Source organism: Amphiura filiformis, chromosome 10, assembly GCF_039555335.1.
Source record: "Amphiura filiformis chromosome 10, Afil_fr2py, whole genome shotgun sequence".
NCBI lineage: Eukaryota > Metazoa > Echinodermata > Ophiuroidea > Amphilepidida > Amphiuridae > Amphiura > Amphiura filiformis.
Window position 1 is genome coordinate 14,180,595 of NC_092637.1, and position 21,682 is coordinate 14,202,276.

Consider the following 21,682-nt stretch of genomic DNA (forward strand, 5'->3'; position numbering starts at 1 on the left):
TATTTTTATAAATTTGTTTTGGAAGAATTGGGTGAATGTTTTGAACGTTTTGAGCATCTGAAGCTCATGTTGATTGAGTTTGAGGGGGTGGGTGGGGTGGGGTGGGGAGGAAAAATGCAATCTGCATAAGAGTTTAACCCCATGAGAACTACCTGCCGATTGGCCAAAATGAATAGTGTGTCCAATTTTGAACCAATCAAGGAGGGCATTAATAAGATAATCTGCAAATGCAAGTTTGACCATAAATAGTTTAAAGCCTAGCTACAATTGGCAATTGAAATGAGCATTTCAAGTTATCAACCAATCAGAAATGCTGTTAGATAACCAGTAGTGTCTAGGGGGTTAAAATCTTCAAAAGCTTTTGAGACATGCCTCTTTTATGTGGTCTATCCAATAAAATGTTCTTATTAATTTTAAGTATTTTGAACGAAAAGCAATGATACACGAAAAGCAATAAATACATTCCAATCAGAGAACTATTTTTGGCACAAATTGATTGTAAAAATGTACAGGTAATGTATTCATGAATACTAATTATATTGTTATGTAATAATGATTGTATAGACAGGAAGTAATATCGAATTTATTAATTTGAATTTAAAAATTCGTTAAGTGGCTATGGGTGCCACATTAGACATGTTAGAAGACTACCAAATGACAGTGATGGACCATATTATTCACATTTTTTAAAGAATTTTCATGAATTTATCTATAGTCTGTATCTTCTCAAGCTAAGAGGGCACGGTGTGCAAGGCGTAGGGCACGGTGGCTCAGTGGTTACGGCCTTGGACTCATAATCTGAGAGCTTGCTTGATGTGCATGGGTTCGAGTCCCCGTCCCACCACCGTGTTGCGCCCTTGGGCAAGGCGTTTTGCCTCGCTTGCCTCACCCCACCCAAGTGCAATGGGAAGCTGTTAGGGGTTGTCACAGTCGTTGTACTGATGAACCCTGCGCCAATTGTAGGCTGCAAACATGGTTCCGACATATTCTAATGATGGCGGAATAAATGTAAAGCGCTTTGAGGCTGTTTACGGCATAAAGCGCTATATAAATATCTACATTTATTTAAGAGAAACGCCATGTTGGATTTAGCAGTGACGGATTCTAATCGTGCATGCTATTGCTTACCTCATCTCGTGGGGCATATGCACATGTGCAGAAGGACGATTGTCCATACGCTGGCAACTCGTCCACGTAAACGCACCGATTCGAATCTGCCGCTGCGAGATCCAACATGGCATTACTTTCAACTTACCACCATAGGTTTATTATAAAGGGACTCTGAAATTTTCATAAACTTAATTTCAGAAAATATTTACCAACAGAATAAAAAATCCACCGATTGAAAGTGTTGTTCTACATGTACAATGTACTCTCACAAACTTGGAAACAAATATTGGGTCTGCAAAAGGTCACATTTACTGCTATCACATTCATAAGTACAGGAAGACCACTAACAGTGTGAAGGTCACCTTTTCAGATTTCCTGTATACAAGCAGCAATGGCAGCCATCAGTGCTGGCTTCAATGAATTATTACATACAAATTTATAAATGTGATATTACTGACTGATAGATGTAGATCTATTTTGTGGTGTGCATAGCATACTAAGTAATAAAAGTAACCAAGCAATAAAATTCAATAGTCTTGTAGTTTTTAGTGATCTTGTATAGGTTTCTTCTTGGTTCTCCCATCAAAATGATAATGACCATGCATGACAGCACTGAGCAGTCATGAAGAAGTTTGAGATCGGTGAGTGCGAATATGACTTGTGATACCAAGCCGTGTGTTGAACAGTCTGTGACAAATAGGGCAGGTTGGACAGTCTTCCCAGATGATCTTCTGCTTCTACTTCTGCTTATAATAATAAATACATTTGGGGATTTATAGTACATGATGCCAGCACACAGGCCTTGGCACACTTTACAGATTTTCGCTGACCACTGGGGCTCAAGACGCACCTTATATAAACCAGTAAACATCATTCAGGGATGCAGCTTAAAGCCATGTGTGATTTGCTTCACAGCGACGCCCTCAATTTTACACAGATTTCTACTTTTTGCATAATTATAATGCCCAGTGGTATACTAAAATACTACGTAAAAGACTAAGCCTGAAGTGCATTAATAACAGTAAAATTCAACTTTTTGTATTAAAACCGGGTCGATTGCTTGCTAACATGTACCGTGGATTCTCAGCTTGTATGTACACACGTCGAGCGCGATGCTCCATGCAGTTACATGTAATACAATCGGCGAGTGTAGTACACGCATTGTAGGCGTTGGAATGAAATCGCAATTTACTTCGTTATACCTCATTTGTTTGGCTCGAAATTAAAAGGGGATAATGTGATCAGTGAAAACAAACATTTAAATAAGAATCGATTCTTTATGTAAATCACACATTATTGCTTTAATGCTGACTTTAACAGTCAATTTAGTTTAAGCTTACCGATATCACTCACACGCTATGTATATCCTTGTTTAGGGGTAAATTTAAACCAATTTCTCGCTTACGGTGTTTTTACAATGTCTATATTCCTTGTTTATGTTTAGGGGTATAATTTCAAACCAATTTCTTGCTTAAGGTCTTATAGGGTTCGTTGGACAAATTGTCGACATCCTAGCTTGGGGTCATTTTTGAAAGTCATTTCAAGCAGGTGCTTGCAACTTATATACATGAGTGGCCCCCCGGTCTAAGATGCTATATCAGGCATGATATTGAACCTTTTATAAAAATTGAAAAATGGTGAAAAATAGGTGTAAAACCGCCAAAAATCTGGCTGAAAATAAATGAAAACATGTAAATATTGGCTATAAAAAAGTAGGAATTGCTATTCAACTAGAAAAAATATCACGCCTACATTTTTTCAGCTTAACATACTGATGGACAAGAAAACTAAATAATACCATCAGAAATAGCAACTAGTTCTGTTCAGGCAAGTTCTGTAAAGACATTTTATTGTTATTATCCAACATCTTTGCAAAGAAAATGTAATAAATAATTTGTTACTCCTATCATAAAGTGAATGGACAAAAGATAGGAACCCCTGACATATGTGACCCATGAGATCAAAAGAAACGATAAGGGTCCCTAAACAAAATTGAGATTTGAACATGTCTTTAGAGAGTAAATTCCAAGTTTTAAAATGATATCTTATTTGTGAAATTTGAAGAAATGCTCATGAAGATATCACAAAAAATGCAAGTTTAATTCTTATTACTTTCATTATTATTTTGCAAGGTTATTTTGCCTGTATCTCAATTATACGCTGACCTTATTTTCCTTTTGATCGATGGGTTACATATAGCCTTGGGGTGTTCATTCATTGTTGGAAAAACAAATTTTCCAATACGGAATAAAATGTGACCTTCATGCAACATCATCCAAGCAACACAACTCGTGTTCCATTGAAATCCATTTCCAATGATTACTCCCTCATCTGTGGTGCATTATTGCCTTGGTCACACACACACCCCCATGTACCTGCTTCTCACTTTTTTTGTCACATTTATTGTATGGTGCATTTCTTGAGTTCCCCCTTCTTTAGGCCATCTTAATTAAATCCTGTGTCCCAAAGCTGCCGCATGCGTTAGTAAAATCGTGCCTGTTGTCCTCTTTGAAAATCAAGAAATTCATTTTTTTATCTCTTTTATTTTTTTAAACAAAAGGTGAAAATAAAACTCAAAATTAGTATTTGATTTCAAGTTTTCGATTTTTTTCACAAACTTTGGACACGAAAATAATAAAAGAGAAGAATAATAGTTTGTAGCAGTGACTTTTTTGTCTGCTATTCCAACATTTACAACATTGGATATTATTTCCACAAAATGCTTGTCCGAAATCCTGTACTGACATATAAAAAAAACCCAAAAAACACTGTACTCCGCATTAGGTTTTGAATTTCTCACAAGCTTTGAGACACAGGATTTAATTAAGATGGCCTAAGCATTCAAGATCTGAAAAGAACAAATGTTTTAAATTATACCTCAGATCCTTTGTTACACATGAGAGTGACATAGTTGTCCAGTTGTGTCATCTGTGCTTTGGATTTTGATGGGTTTCCTTTGAACAATGCATAATTCATTCCAAAAAACATTTCTCAGAAGAATGGTAAGTGGAGGGAAATTCCAAACACAAATTGCGTTGATTACCTCCAGTACAATTTCTTGATATAAAATCTGCAAAAAAAGTAACACAGCTGTTATAAATACGCCTACAGCTTCAGAACTAATAATTGTTTTCACAATATTTTAACATAAAAAGAAGGATGATTTATTTATGTGCATTTTGATACCCTGTTTGTCCAAATTTGTTCAATATTAACAACACAGCAGTGTTTTGAAAGAAAAATACCCGAATTTAAAAGTTGCAGCTATTTGTATTGATTTGAAGTCAGGGCGAAGGTAATGGTGGGCTTTACAATTTTTTAATTCAGGTAGTTTTCTTTAATAGCACCATTGTGTTGTTAATATTGAACGACATTTGACAAATGGGGTATAAAAATGCGCGTAAATAAATCATCCTTCTATCTATGTTGAAATATTGTGAAAACAAGTATTGGTTCTGAAGCTATAGCCGTATTTATAACAGCTGCATTACTTTTTGTGCAGTCTTTAGTATAAATGATGGCCCACACATGGATAGTCACATACAGATGAGATATTGACAACTTTTTCATCATTAACTGCAATGGCCCCCAAAAACGTTTATCAAATATTATCTGGCCTACACACGGATAGTTACATACAGATGGAATAAGCTGGTAAAGCTCTTAATAGGCGGGGACTCATAACATCGTGGATTGATACAGAATGACGTACACACAGCTAGGCGCAGCACCTACGCGAACTGCGCCTTGCGTTTTGCGTGAATGATGTGTGCTTTTGTGAATTTATGCGTGCGTAAGTTGGAACTTTATTGACTCGCGCAGTAACAAAAACCAAATAATTCCCGCCTATTAAGAGCTGATCATAGTATATGCAAATGTGCACACATCGGGATGCTTAGGGCCAAAAATCTCTGGTCACCTGCTCGCATTCATTTAATTGTGCAGATATAATTTTTTTCATCCAGCAAATCATCAAAAAGTCCAAAAATAATTTAATTCAAGAAAAATATGCATACCACATTGTATTTCCAACCTCCTGTGTGTGCTGTGAGACCAGAGAAAAACCTTGTACTGTGAGGTAGAAAATAATCCTAAGTTTAGTGCTATACTTTATATTGGCTTCTTTTTTAAGGTAGTATACACACAATTAGCCTATTATCAAGACTTCAGTACATGAAGGTAATACAGGGTATATCAAAATGATTGGTACTTATCAATGTCCAGTGAGTATGGACAAGAATGCCCCATCAAAATGCAGTTTAACAACCACCTTACTTGTAGATTTATGTAATAAAAGGTCATAAAGCTTTATATTTTACTCTATTTTCGCCTATGATTGGAATAAAATGGGCTTTATTGTGACAATGTGCGCGCAGAAATTTTGTATTTTATACTATGCCCATGATCTGGTTGAATTTTGGTAGAAAAGGGGCTCCTTTCTTTTCCTTTGCCCTCCAGATTTTTTCTTCATTTTTTGTCAGAGGGGCACTTTTTTCTTTCATTTTTTGTCAAGTCCAAGTAAAGCCTTTTTGGAAGCTCCAAGACATTATACAGTCTGTCTAAAAACAAAACCTGTTATGTATGGTGCAACCCACGCAATTTGTTTTCGTCTATCCCCTCGAAATTTTATTTTGCCACCCCTGACCAAGAAAGCTGGCTACGCCCCTGTTCAAGAGGATCTAATGTTGAATTTGGGAGAAGCAGGTGTTTCATTAGACGACCAAGCTGATGGGTACCAATCATTTTGATACACCCTGTACCTCAAACTGATGAATACCAGCTTATTACAAACTAAAGTGGCAAGCGAAATGAAAATCACAATGGAGTATAAAATGGATAATAGGGTGGATATACTTATCCCATTCATATGGGAAACTAAATTGCACCATGCTGAGAGAAGAATGAGAAAATAATTCAGAAATCTTCATTACTGGCAACTCATAATATTCTTACAAAAATAATAAAATCTAATAATTAGCAAAACAATTTTTTATTTGTTTTTGTGTTTGTTTGTTTGTTTGTTTAGTTCACATTCTGGCCAAGTGGCCATATATTCACAGAACTTTATGTACTCATTAAAATTGAAGATTTGGCACTAACTTTAGGTGTATCCTTTGTGTAAGAGAATACCAAACAAAAATCCCAACTCGAATCCTAACCCTAATCCTACCCTAACCCTTACCATAACCCTAATTCCTAACCCTAACCCTTACCATAACCCTAATTCCTAACCCTAACTCTAACCTTATTAGTATTTCGTGCTCTCTTACACTAAGAATAAACCTAACTTTAAACCTCTTGTTTGTTTGTTTGGCTTATAATTGGTGGAAAAATGAGAATCACAACATCGTGTATAGAATGGCGTGTAAGCCGTTGGGCGCAGCACTTTGGCTAGTTGTGCATTAACACGCTTATGTGAATTTACATGAGGGAAAGTTGGGATTTCATTGATGTGCGCAGTAACATATATACTTTATTTCACCTTGAGGTTGGCAAAAACAGAATAATATTTAGAGAATAAAGGTATTGTTTTTATCTGCTGCCGTGCATCTATCGTTTCATATAACATGGGTGACATCATTATTTTAAATGTCAAATATGTGACGTGTCATGTCAAAAGGAGACACTTTTGGGCAGGATCGTAAATGGAGAAATAGCCAAAAATCTGCACAGGGTGACTTTTTCACAATTTGGGTTTGTTGCGAATTTGTGATGTAATTAATGTTAAAAATATTGTCTGATAGTTTCAGACCGGAATATAACTGGAATCTTGTATTTTTTTAGGCATTTTTCAAGGTAATTCCTACTCTCAACATTGTCAATAATATTTTTAAAGGCCGATATCTCAATTTCCAATTTTATAATACCATAACTTACGAGCTCAATATCTTCGCTTAGGAATGTCCAATTTCATTGGGGAAAACGGCGTTAGGAGCAAAATATCTCTATATTTAAGATATGTAAAAACCTCAAAATTGATAACCTGCCCAAAAGTGTCTCCTTTTGACATGACACGTCACATATAATGATTGCGCTGTTATATGAGATGATAGATGCACAACAGGGGTTAAAAACAATACCTTTATTCTCATTCTTAAATAAATATATTAATCATAAGTATACCAAATTTTAATCAAATTAAATCCTACATTTTGCAAGGAATTACCTAGGCCTTAGAATCGATTAGTCCCATAGTTGCTATGCTATTGATTGGTTTAAATAACACGTATAGGTATCGCGTCGACTGGCACAGGCTGAGCCGTGTTATATCGTGCCATATCACACAGGTAAGAACCAATAAGATTGCAGGAACATACTCAAGTCCCAATTATTCGCCAAACAAACCATACCGGTAGTATACTTTATTTCTTAGTTTAGTAGTGACATCCAGAGTAATAAACGCCCGGAATAAACGGCCCTTGTACATGTCCCTTCTGTGGAATTAAGTCAGCACATGCAATTGAACTGTGACATGACCAAAATATGCACCAATATCACTATTCTTTAGTTCACCTGAAGTTTGGAAGAGACGTCAATGCTTTTTCGTCGCTGCACTGCACTGCAAGAGTGCAGACAAATCACCCTTGTACGCATGCATGTACGCTCTGCGTGATTAACATTACATGCATGATTCAATATTACAACCAGAGAAATACACACCAATGTTGTTACCAAACTTGAGGAGAATGTGCACAAAACTTGATGTGAAACAATTAGGCATAGTAATCATATCATAATTGTAGCACACTTTGCATATAAATTTGGTGTGTTCAGCTTCACAGGGCAAGAGTGAACTCTGTGGGTCAGAGGTCAATCTTGTAATGCCTCATTTACCTGCAGGTCACAACCATCTTGCAGCAAATGGATTGCAAGTCTTGAAATTATTTTTGGCATCATCAAGAACTCTGTTTTGTCTTCCATTACAAGGTTGTTGTAAGTTTGTGATGTGTTAAAGGAATAGTTCAAGGGTGAAATCCATGGGTCAGAGGTCAATCTTGTTGTAATGACTCATTGACCTGCAGATCACAGCCATCTTGTAATAACTGAATTGCAATTCTCGCAATATTTTTGGCATCGTCAATACCCCTGTGTTGTCTTCCTTTAAATGATAATTCTAGCGTTGTCAGCATACTTAACAAGTTCATGCGGTGGGTTTTGTAGAAGTTACTGAAGGCCTTGGATAGATTAACCCATCGTTTGGCGTACTCTGGAAATGGAATCTCGCTGAGTTCACACTGGATGTTGAGGAAGTAATTCATGTCCCACGGGCTGCAAATACAAACCAAGAACATTATGGGTTAGTGTAAGAAGGTCATATCTGAAACTGGGGGGGTCCCGGGGGCCTCTTGGAAAATATTTGTACGGGGGTGCTAAAAGTTGACTTCTGAATGTTGACCATCTCTATACCTGCATAGTGCAAAAAAACACCCGATCACTATACCTCCCTTCTATCAGTAAACCAACCCATCTCTATACCATTTTTACTGTAATGGTGACCCATCATTATATCATCAATATAACCAAAAACCTACAACAGCCCATCTCAATACCATCACAGAAATAAGGGGTCATTAATATACCCGAAAGAACTTCAAAACCACCCCATTGGTATACCAAAAAACGATGAAAATGCACCTCAAAACCTTTGAGCATCCCCATCAGATACCATTTCTTAGAGAGGCCCCCGGGTACTTGAATTCTGGCCGGGTACCTATGCTCGATCTGAAAAAAGGATGACTAGCACTAGTCTTGGGACTCACAAGTGGTATCAAATTCACTGTAGCCTCGTCTAGTCCTGCTAGGGATATCAAATTCACCTCTTCTAGTCTCCAAAGGGGTATCACATTTTCTGATTCCATGCCCAGGTATTTTATTTTTGAAATTTTGGATAAAAAATATGTGACTTTTTGACTTTCAAAAATCATTTCGGGTCCAATAATTGTCATATTTGTGCACTTGGTCTAATAGGGGGACTTTCACAAAAACTCCAGGCGAAAACCAGTCCCATTAGGGGTATGTTTTTATAGAAGTCTGGTTCTGCTATGGTGTGTTTTCATCAAAGATCTTTTAGTAAAGCTAGATGAGAATAAGTATATTTGCATAGAATTGGTTACCAGGGTCGTATTCTGATTAGTCGAAGTTCGAATTAGCATACTTTTGGATACCTCCATATTTGGGTTTACCTAATAAATTATTAATGACAATTACGTTGTTTACATCATGACGTCATTAGAGCTTGTCACTCGTCTGATTCGAAACACGAAACGCATTTTGCACTTTTCTTTCCATTAATGTTATATCATGAAATACCATATAGCGGAGGTGTTAGTTTTTTATATAAGGAAAATATTCAAACCGATGACCCCATGTTGATAATGGCTAGATATGCTGTATTAGTTCTGGATAGGGTCCGGCGACGGGTCCGCCATTTTGTTCCTTCAGATTTTGAGGTATTTTAGTAGACTTGCTTACCAGTCGTTTCCGTTATCCTAACTACAGATTGCATAATTGGAAAGTGAACTTCGACGTACGTGATGCGAAAAAGTCTTGCTGTACCCTTTTTGATTCATTTTTCAGCCGGGACAGTTACGTTTGCGCCCACGCAGCGGTATAGGGATGACCGGTTCTTGTGTATATAGAATTCTGTGGTTTTTATAGAAATCTGGTCCCACAAGGGGTATATTTTTACTAGTCCTGGTAGGGGTTACGTCCACGAACCCTGGATCCAGCATGGGTATCCAGAAAGTTTTTGGAGTATTCTTTTGAGGCTTGATCTATCTTGCAAAGTCTTCATGGTATAAAGCCAATGGAATTTTAAAATATCCGCCAACTCAAATTTGGTGTTTTGCCGGGCGCACATTTTTCTTAACATACGAAACAGCTTGTTCCCGTGTTCATTTGCCTCGCTGGAAAATGCTCCAGTAGAGCCAAATAAATCGATCAGCTGCGGAACATGAGTCACAAATTTATGTACATAATTTTGCATGTTGTCTTGCACATAGTCGAAATGTGTTTTGATAGTGTCCATAAAAGCACTTTTCTCTGTACTCTTGGACATCCGATGGACATGATTTCAGTGGCCGTGTGGACTTCCAGACCTTCTTTAATTTGCGGTACTGGTCTATCAGTTGTTGAACAGCAGGTCTTCTCTCTTCCTTTACTAAAGAAATCACAACAGCTGTGCATTTATCGGAAAGCAGCTTACGGGAGTAATTACCTGGCTGCATCAGCCGCCTTTGAAGGCCACATTTCTGAAGTAACTTCTTGTCAAGCAACTCACTCGGCCTGCTTCAACTCGTTTTCGTGTGATTTCTTGGACCAATGTAGTGAACCGGCAATTTCCCGAACATAGATCTTCTTCAGCCATACCGCAGAGTTTATTTCGCAATGTAACGTATCTATGTGAGGAGTGTTCTTGATGAAAGAGTCTGCTTTAACCCCTTTTGAATTGTGAGTGAATGTCTTGTAAGTCTCGTTGTTGTCGTTTTCAGTCCTCTCATCGATTAATTATTGATTTCTTTCATCACTCCTTGTGATGGAGTATTTGAATGGATCTGTATACGCTTCTTGGCGTGTGGATTCGCATAGTGTGCAGAGATATTCTGATGAGCTGCCTGCCAATCCTGTGGCCTTTCTTTCCAATTTTTCCTCATACATGGTAGCAACAAATTTGCATTTGAAGTTCCATGTTGCCTCACTATGTTGAAATTATATATATTGTACACATCTCAAAATATGACTTCTAAAATTATGACACTTGGCAATATTTTTTTGAGCCCAGGAATTTTTTAGGATAAAGTTTTGCAAGCTTTAGGGTTGGTTACTACAGAGAGCAACACAACATTTATTTTGGCCTAATACTTTTTGGGCTATTGACAAAAATGAGTTATAAAAATGTACAAAACATATTTGAGAACCTTCTTGTTATTTCAGTCAAAAAATGTAATGCCCAAATATTTTAATATTCAGCACACATACAATGTACTTTCTTCTGAGTTTTTTATAATAAGGCTCAAAAGTTTGTATTGTCCTTTTTTATTAGGCCAAAAAAAAAAAAAAAAAAGGTTTGTCTCAAAGCTAACAAAAAATTTAAAAACAAATTCAAAATGCGATTTTTTTTTTTTTTTTTTTTTATTCCTGACTTTTTTTCATGGTATTTTGAGAAAAAAGTCTGATTTTCGCCGATTTTGTTGGAAAAAAATATAAAAATTTTTTTGGTTGAAATAAAACAAATTTCCGCATTTGTTTTTTGTCAAATCGTGGGATTTTACAAACGCGCGCGCAAGCTTTGAGACGAACTTTTTTTTTTTTTTGCCTTAAAGCTCCTAAGTCAGGCTTGGTCGGTTTACTTTTACAATATTAAAAAACACCATGTTCGAAAATACAATGGTCAACAAGAATTTATGAGGTTTGTTAGGCTTCTTTTTTAAATATATCAGAGTTAAGGGATCTAAAATGAGCGTTTATTGCGTTTCGACAGTATTTTTTGTGGGACATGAGACCACCTCAGACCTATCGAATTGCATTCTGAATACGAAGCATGTTTTTCTGATATAAAATAATTTTCATTTTTTGAAATTCACGTTATAATACAAATTTTATGACAAATTATTAAAATTTGATATTTTTCAAATTTTTGATATATAACAGTCCTCGAAGTAAATCATATAAATCTAATGATATATTCTTAAAGTGTATGTAGCAGGGAGGAAAAGCCGACGGTCAATTGAAAATTTTGACCTTTCATATTGAAGATATGGATTTTTTCCCCAAAAAGACCTAATTTTTTTTGGTGTTTTGGGAAAAAAAATCCATATCTTCAATAATGAAAAGGTCAAAATTTTCAATTGATCGTCGGCTTTTCATCCCACCTACATACACTTCAAGTATAAATCATCAGATTTATAAAGTTTACTTCAAGTACTGTTAAATATCAAAATATCAATTTTCAATGATTTGCCATAAAATGTGTATTAAATTGCGAATTTCAAAAATCAAAATTATTTGATATCAGAATGACATTCTTCGTATTCAGAATGCAATTCGATATGTCTGATGTGCTCTAATGTCCCAAAATAAATACTGTCCAAACGCTCATACCCCAGCCCTTAAGTGATACAAATTACAAATACAAACAAGCAAAACATTTGTGAATTTGAAACCAAATACTGTATTCATTCCATTAACCACACATGCCCCTATAAGCATCAACCCAGTGAATTTACAACAAGCAAATTGATATTAGTTTATTAACTTCCCATGCAAATTTGTATCATGGTCTGAAACATATGCCACACTGATGATGATAGGTGAATATTTTGGGCCTTTTTTACATCTTGTTGGCCTAAACAATATAAAAAATAAGCACCCATCCAAAATGATTTTGTTAAGCACCCTGGGTGGTTAATGGAACGAATACGGTATATGAAAATTCAAATATGAAATACTGCGACCCTATTTTAGTCAGATTTTTGGGTAAATTGGAAAAGTGTAAAATAAAAAGGGGAAAAGTGGAATTTTTAACTCCATGAGCACTACCTGCCGATCTAACATTGCCCCTGATTGGTCAATTACATGCTATCTTCATTTTATCACCAACCAGAATGGAGCTTTGCAAATAATTCACCCCAATTTTTTTGTGTGGTGAAATTATTCTAACAATGTTGCTGATTGGTCCAATTGATAATGAAAACTTCTTTTTTTTTTTTTTTAGGCAGGTAGTTCTCATGGGGTTAAGGCTTACCCATCGGCTGCAACAGCAAATGTGTGTGTCGTCCCCAATCCTTTACTGTCCATCCACTCCTTAACTTTGTTTAATACTACTGGAAATGTGTCTGCATGGTCTACTTGGGCCTGCAAAAACAAACAAACAAACAAACATAAAATAAACAGGTAGAGGATTGACATTAAACACATTCCATCTTTTCAACTTTGTTTAATACTACTAGAAAATGTGTCTGCATGGTCTACTTGGGTCTGCAAAATTATCAACTAAAGTCAGCTCAGCAACCTCAAGTGGTAAATGTGTTCAAACCATCAACAATTTTATAGAAATATACTTCTATTATAATAAAATTAAAATTTTATGGGGCTCTGCCCAGGCTCCGCCTCGCAAGTTCGAGCTCCGGCAACGACATCATTCACTTGGGCAAGGCACTGTACCTCACTTGCCTCTCTCCACCCAGGGGTAAAATGGAATATTGTCCATTGAACGCAGCCCAAAGGTATGAGCATGTCATTTACCAGAATTTTACAGCCCAATGGTGGTTCAAAGAGTTCAAATGTGTTGTTATGGCCTTGATTTGCAAATCTGGTCTACTAAAGAGGTCAACAGCCTTTCTCAGGACCTACAATTATAATGTAGCATATGTCAAAGCCATTAATTTTGCCCATCCAGGAGCAAACTCCCTGTCTAAAATGATGGGCAAACGGGTGGCTAGCTAACACACCGAGTTGCAGTGCTTTTTATTTTGACTAAGTACTATGCAACCACCTCAAGTGATATCACTTGAGTGATATACAGTATATACTTTTGGCATTTTTGTCCCCTGCCCAGAATTCTCCCAGTTCAAATCTATCATAAACCATAAACTAATTATGTTCGATGCAGGAGAAAGAATGATCAGCTCTCATCATGAATAATGCAAGAATCCTCATTGCATAAAAAGCTCAAGGACTTTGCATGTTGGAATGCTATCTGTACTTCTTTAATCTATGCATACATCTTACCTGTGTTATACTTGTGAGCACCTTACAAAAGTCAGACAGTTTAGGGTTGATGACTGGTTTACAAAAATGGGTGAAAGATTCCTCCTGGAACAAATAGTGACAAGTGAGATCAATAAACATTGGTTATTATACTTACAATGTAAGCCTATTCAGTGATTTGCTCATTCGGAAAATTATAAAAATCATACAAATTCAGTTCTTTGCACCATTGGTAGACTTAGTAGCATATATAGATGTGCTAGCATAGCCTGCTAGTAGTTAAGCCAAAAGCTGTGTATTAAAGACGAAATAGGACATTTTACATAACACTGTAATATGACTATATCTCTACTTAGCAACATGTATTTGAATTTCAGCTTCAACTTTGTCGATACTGCTGTTTTCCAGCAGCCCAAAGGGTCACGAGTCAATAAGGGTTGTTATTATAAACCATTATTACTAGTGGAAGAAAAAGAGCAAGGTACATCAACTTGATGTGGGGAAACAAGTAAAATGAAGAGCTTATTTCCAAACCGTGTTAAGTCCACAAGATTCACTTTGAAGAAAATCAGGAATTTTCTTTATGGCAATGAAATAAAGTTCGATTTTTATAAAATTACAGTGAAGTGAAGGTGACATATATAGGACCATAAAAACATGTTAAGTTAAAATCTAGAGACTTTTGATTTTTTTAAATGAATTAATTTGTTTTAAAAATAGCATTTTTTTAAAAATAGCATGGACTTAACACATTTTGACACAAAACATAGTATCTGTAACACAGAACTAATCATATTTTTCTCAAACTAGTCTTAAAAGATAACAAATTTATTAAAAACATACAAGATGTGATTCTCTCTACTATAAAACACAATTTTGCCACAAAACACCTTGCATCTCGAACCCCCTCCTCCCAACCATTTTTTACCAAAATTCGATGTTTAAAATAGTACAAAATTCAAAACTGAGTTAGTATTGCATTTTTCAGAATTGAATAAACATCATTTCACTGACAATAAGTGATGACCCGAAATACCCACTTGTTTTATCACATTATCAGTTATCACAATTCCCCCCTCCCCCATGCTGCCGCCCTAATCTCATATTGACATCCATAAGTGTTTAAGTCTTTAAGTCCTAAGTTTTTTTGTACCTTTAACTTTAAAATAATACCTTGAATTTAGTAGCACATTTTGATAATCATACACAATAATAATATCAAAAACTAACTCTACCACCATCCTCTAACATTAATTCTGCCATCACAACCTCTCCCTCTCCCACTTCCCACCCTTTTCATGTCTTTCTGCAGGTATATACCGTATCAAATATTTAAGAAATCCCATACAAACTAGGCCTACCAATTATTGAAAAAAAAGAAACAACAACAACTTTTTATGCAGACCAAATTCAGGTATACTATTCTCAGGACCAAACAAGAATGAAGACGCAAAGCAAGGCAATGTTATCAATCATGCAGAACTAGGGCGATTAACTATTGGAAGCCCTATGCCGTGCTACTTGCCTACAAGCTGCCCACAAGGGCATTGTTCATGGACTTAACACAGTTTGCTACCAAACTGGATTGGACTTAACACGTTTTGGAAAAAAATCGATACTTTGTGTGTCAATATTTCGGGACTTGACTAATTTTGGGAAAAAACACACACATTGCTGGATAGCCCTAGTTATTCACTACCCATTTTCATCAAAATCTCAATTTTGAAGGTGGGTGGACTTAACACGGTTTGGAAATAAGCTCTTCAAATACAGACTAGACTATGTAAGGGGGGGGGGCAAAATGTAGGCATTAGAGGTAGAAGTTCAATAGCCAAAAATTACCAGTTCCAACAGGGGCGTATAGCCAGCTTTCTTGGTCAGGGGGGCAAAATAAAATTTTGGGGGCACAGGCGAAAAAAATTGCAGTTGCATCATACAATACATAGAGACTGTGTGTCTTCAAGCTTCCCGAAAAGGGCTTTATTGATACAATGTGTGCGCGTAGCGCCGAAAAATTTTGTATTTTACACTATTTTGGCCCTGAATTTTGCTAGAAAAGGGCTCCTTGCCCTTTCCTTTGCCCTCCTGATTTTCTCTTTCATTTTTTGTCAGAGGGGCACTTTTTTTTTCTTTTTTTTGTCAGGGGGGCACTCAAGTTGAACTTATAACCTACGCCCTAAACCTACCCCTAACTCTAATTCCAACACTTACCCCAACTTAACCTAACACTAACCCTAATCTAAAGTGCTCCAAACCCTAACTTTAACCCTTTTCAGACTAATTGCCCTTCAGACAAACCAACTAACCAACCCTTCCAGTCCCAGAATCTTGTCACCCAGTGTCAATTCTAAGTTTGTTGAACTTACACAATGTACTTACTATTTCTAGTGTATGCGTATTTAAAAGGACCACAGGGAACTCAATAATCTCCTGGAGATAATCAGGTGGCGATGGCTCATCGCACGTCGCCTCAAAATCTATCACACATATGTAGTCGTATCTACGCTGGGTGCAGGTCGTTTCCATACCGGCTTCTCCTAGCAACTGGTTCTTGAAGTGATTTTTTAACCTTGCTTTGACGACGTCACCTGATCCTCTGATGGCAAAATGACAAGATTACAAAATTTTACTGAAGAGTGCACAAACAGACAATTAATGTGATCTGCTCCCACTAAATGGGCATGAGTCGCAAGCTGGAATCTCGAGACGTTCCAACTGTTGAGTTGTTGTTCTTTGTTTGAAGACACCTGTATAGTCGGTGGTATGTCCTTTGTGAATGGGAACATAATATTATGTACTCTGTATTCAACTCTCTCCCAAGTCACAAGTTGGAGTTTCGAGACGTTCCAACTGTTGAGTTGATGTTTTTTGTTTGAAGACACCTGTCTTGGCAGTGGTATATCCTTTGTGAATGAGGAGGGACATAATATGATGTACAATGTATTCTGTATTCAAGTCTGTCCCCCATTCACAAGGTACCACTGCTGGCTAATACAGGTGTCTTCAAACAAAGAACAACAACTCAACAGTTGGAACGGCTCGAAATTCACAACTTGCAACTTTACGCTCATTTTGTGGGAGCAAGTCACATTTAATCAAAGTTGTAGTTTTTTAACAACTAGTATTGACTTGTGATAGCATTGATTGTGACTCAACACAAGCATATCAGGCTGATCAATGTTGGCAAACACCAATTTGATTTGGTAAAATTTGTAATAATGCACTCAGATCATCTTGTCTCCTCTATCAGACCATTAACTTAGTTTTCATATTTGTTTGTTGATTTGGAAACATTCTTTAGCATGTGACTGCCTCATGTGATATCTTAGCATGCTTTAATAACTGATTTGCCTTGAAAATGGTGCCCTTGAAAAACAAGAACCTTTTTACAGCAAAGTTACGAGCTACACACATGCTGGTGGTCAGTCTTCACCGGCGTTCCCAGGATCTTTTCCTGCGGGGGGGCTCAGAGGGGCTTTCAGAGTTATGTGGGAGGATTAATGGCCAAAATCGCCCAAAACAGCTGATTTTACATGATTTTTAACAAACTGTGGGGGGCTTCAGCACCCAAGCCCCCCTGGACACACCACTGACCAGTCTTGGTCGTACATGTACATTACCTTTGGTCAAGTTTGAGTTCTGATAACATGACTTTTATCTTCTGTTTGCTGAGTTGGTTTATTTCGCCATTCTTGCGTGAAATCTTCTTGAACACACCATGCTTGAAATTCTTCTTTTCGTCCTTGTCTTCTTTATAAGCATTGGGCTACATATGAAAGTGAGAGAAGAAAAGACTTGAAAGTTTTGCATAAAATATCAGTAACTAGCAGATGTAATTTGTATTCTGTCGGTTGCAGTGTTGCAAAGATATGGAAACTTTGCGGACATTTGGGAAACAATTTTGTTGAAAGTTTCGGGGATTTTTAGACTCCAACCGGACTTTTTCAAAAATTGGCGAGGGGGGCCTTATTTTGTTACTTTTACCATTCGTTTCTGTGTAAAATTGCAATTGCAAAGTGTTTGTCGTCACATCATAAAAATGCGGAGGCTCCTAATATTTTTATTATTTCACTAAATCCCTACCCTAAGCTTGAAGATAGTGAACTTGCAATGTGTTGTGTTTACAAATGATAACCAAGAACTTCTTAACATGTCTTTTCATTTTAATAATAATTTTTGAAACAAAGTAAGGGAGCAAAGAAGGAAAATAACAAAAGTATTTGATTTTGTGTCATGCTTCAGCGAATCCGACTAGATTTTGGAATGCAAAGGACAGGTCTCTACATGTACATGTACATTGTAGCCTCGAATGTGAAGCTATCAGTGAGCAAATTTGTATCATTTTATATTAAATTAAAGCCTTCGAGTAAAGAAAGCCAAAACTGGAAACCGTTTTGTCATAGCACTTTCTGTAGCAAAGTTACATATTTTTTGAAAAGTTATAACTGAATTTCAAAAAATAAAAATAAAATTGAAGAAACCTCAAAAAAGGAAGCGGGAGGGGACGTGAAACATGTTTATTTTTTTATTTGGCCTAATTAATAATTAATAATTAAAAGTCAACTCGTCCCTTTTTCAAAATCTTTAACAGGAAACTAATAATCAAGTGCGAAGGGCCTAGTGTGTTATCTTAATATGTTTTTCATAACTTTTTAGCTGGGCCCATAAAATACAGGATTTTTGTGGCGGTCAAACATTTGTTACTCCACCGGAACGTAAGAGTGGAAACTCAAGCCTGTTGGTTGGAAAGTGAACACAGATGAATCAAGAACCTACCTGGATAGTCATGATATCTACATGTACCCACTCTTAAGAATTTTAAAGCAGGCTGTGTCCAATGTCAACCCAGTGTTTAGCTTCCTTTCCAGGGGGGAACTTTGGACACAAGAAACAAATACGGTACCAAAAAATTTGACACTTCAGTTCGTTATAAATACACCACAGTGATCATGCTCTACCCCAACAGCCTCCCCAGTGCTCCTACCCACTTCACAACTACTTCCACCCTCTCCACCATTGCTCTACTCTTCAGGTTGAGGGACTGACTTTGGACATGCACTGCGCACTTGAATACATGGTGTCCAAAGTGACCTCCAAAGTAAACCCAGGGGTGACTTTCACTTTGGACGAACTTTGCACCCCCAAAATTATCGGAAAATAAAATAAACTCGAGTTGACTCTATGGGCATGAACTGTCCTCTATTGGTACTTGCCAAACCCAATATGAAACTTAGAATTATATTGATCATTATAAAAATATTACGACAATACATCAAAATTGTCCAAGGCAAAACCACCCCGGTCCCCGTTGTACGGTTATAATAAATATTTACATGTGTTTCTCTCTTAGAAGATGCCAATCCACTTGCACTGGGGCCATCTCCACTTGAACATGGCAATTCTTCTGTCTCAAGATGCCGAGGTGGCGAACACTGCTTCATTCGGTCAGGGCTAGAATCAGCAGAACACTTCATACGCTTTGCAACGTTCTGCAATTCGTGTGAGGCACTAGCCATAGTTCGGCGCCTCGAGAAATTAAGAATCAGAAAAATTACTGTCCCTAAACCAACCAAAGCTGTAACTGTGACTAAGATTATGTCAGTCATGTGGTTCAATAGTTGAAGTACTGCGTTTTAAAGCTTTTCTGCAACAAAATTGAAAGGGAATTCGTCTATTTTCGCTTTCACTGCTGGCCGACATGTTTTTGTTTGTTTTCCATTGCAGTTGTTTTCTCCAGTAACTTTTGGGAAATCCCTCTGGCCATACAAAAAATAAATTTTGTTACCGTGCTGTAAAGTGAGTGTTCTCATAAATAAATAGCTCCTGGTTTTGGCATATTAGAAGCTAAAAAATCATTGTTTCAGAGTACAAAGTTCTCTTCTTCCTTCTGTTTCCTTTTCTATTCTTCCTTTCCCTTTCCTCTTCTTTCCTTTTTCTTCTCCCTTCCCCTTTCTCTTCTTCCCTCTTTCTTTCCCCTTTTTTCTCTTCTCCCTTCCCTCTTTTGCTATCCTTCCCTTTGGGCCCCCAGGCAGTGGCGTAGCTGCCGGGGGGAGGGGGCGATCGCCACCCCTGGCAAAAATTGTCTATTTGGGCCCCCGCCCCTAGTGCAAGGAAAAAGAGGAAAAGGAGGAGAGAGAGAAAAAAGAGAAGAGAGAGGGAGAGAGAGAGAAATAAGATTTGATTTAAATCTGGTCAACCAGACATAGGGCCTACCTATTTTTGACGGACGAACCGACGTTGCGACTGAAACCTTCAGTCTTCAGCTGGGTTGTGATGCAAATGACCTTGAGTACCGGACACTTCCGGTATTGATGACAATCGACGAGGAAGTGTCCGGTACTCAAGGTCATTTGCATCACAACCCAGCTGAAGACTGAAGGTTTCAGTCGCAACGTCGGTTCGTCCGTCAAAAATAGGTATGTCTGGTTGACCAGATTTAAATCAAATCTTATTTCAACATACCCAGATGAATGAGAGTCTACACAGTTTGGAGAGAGGGAGAGGAGGGAAAGAGAGATATTGGAATCCATACGATATGCAATACCATACGATTATTATCAATAAGTCTTGCAAAATTGTCTACTTGGCCCCCGCCCCGATACAGACTTGCCCCCCCTGGAAAAATCATAAAAGTCGCCCAGCTACGCCGCTGCCCCCCCCGGAACCTTGTATTTCAAGGTATTTCAAGGTGGACACCATGCTCGTAATTAAAAAAACAAGTAAAAAGCTGGTAAAAAGGGTTGTTTTTAAGCATTTGGGCAGATAAGTACAGCGCTGTACCTGTTTAGGGTGTCAAACACGCCAAAAATCAGGAAAAAGGGTGTAGGCCTACTTTTCCAAGCAAAATACTTGCTTGGTACCAAAGCTAAGTTTAATGGCAAAATAAAAAAGGGTGAAATAGGCGATGTTTGGCTTCTATCAGAACACATCGTAGGGTAAAATATTAAGAAACGTCAAACTACTAATATTAAACATGAACCTGAACATGAATTTTTACTTTCTAGTGTTAAAAAATGACGAAATACTTGTTTAGGGTATGTTTTGCACGCACTGAGTAATACTTGTTTAGGGTGCATTTCAAAAGTCCATAGGGGCCTACATGAGCATGGTGTCCATCACGTATTGTAAGTGCCCCCCGGGCTTTGGCATATTTTTTGCGCTTATAATTTGGAGCGAAAACGGTACGTGTAGGCCTATAATCATCAGATCATATATCATCTCATTACTCACGATATAGATTAATATTACAAATGCAGGATATTGAACATGTTCTCTTTGAAAGTATTAGAATGCGAAAGTCAACATAATGTTTTTAAAAGTATCCATTTTGTCGATAAGCTGCATTATTTCACGTAGGCCTACTTTTGAACAAGGATAATCATTGTTATAGTATGGTCGTCCGCATTAATCATGTTTAATTTTTTTACCAGGTTCGCTGGTGAAAAAAATGTTATCTTAATACTAATTACGGCGTGTCCGTCCGTCCGTCCTCTGTCCGCGCGCTATCGCGTTCGCGTCCCGCGAGTTTCGCGTTCGCGTCCCGCGAGTTTCGCGTTCACGCGGTGCACTATCGCGTGCTCGCGCTGCACTATCGCGTGCTCGCGGTGCGCTATCGCGGAGTATCAACGGGAGTATGCGCGGACTATCGCGTGCTCGCGCTGCACTATCGCGTGCTCGCGGTGCGCTATCGCGGAGTATCAACGGGAGTATGCGCGGAGTACAGTCCGCGCATCGGAAAAGCATTACAGTGTGACTAACAGGTGCATCTCATCGGACCAATAATTATAGGCCTTATTTTCAACACATAGGCCCTATTTCAATATTTAATAAGATACCGAACACGTGCACACACCAAACACGTGCA

At 37.5% G+C, this 21,682-nt stretch overlaps 1 protein-coding gene across 1 annotated transcript; it reads right to left on the bottom strand.

The window, feature by feature from the left end:
* Window positions 1–4,273: 4,273 nt before the first annotated feature.
* Window positions 4,274–19,520, bottom strand: LOC140162538 (3'-5' exoribonuclease 1-like). Its single transcript, XM_072185788.1, has 6 exons — window positions 19,152–19,520; window positions 17,439–17,584; window positions 16,198–16,414; window positions 13,840–13,923; window positions 12,854–12,963; window positions 4,274–8,379 (listed from the first exon to the last, which is right to left on the bottom strand). The coding sequence occupies exons 1-6, from the start codon at window positions 19,422–19,424 to the stop codon at window positions 8,100–8,102; spliced, it is 1,110 nt and encodes a 369-aa protein (XP_072041889.1). The 5' UTR covers window positions 19,425–19,520; the 3' UTR covers window positions 4,274–8,099.
* Window positions 19,521–21,682: the final 2,162 nt, after the last annotated feature.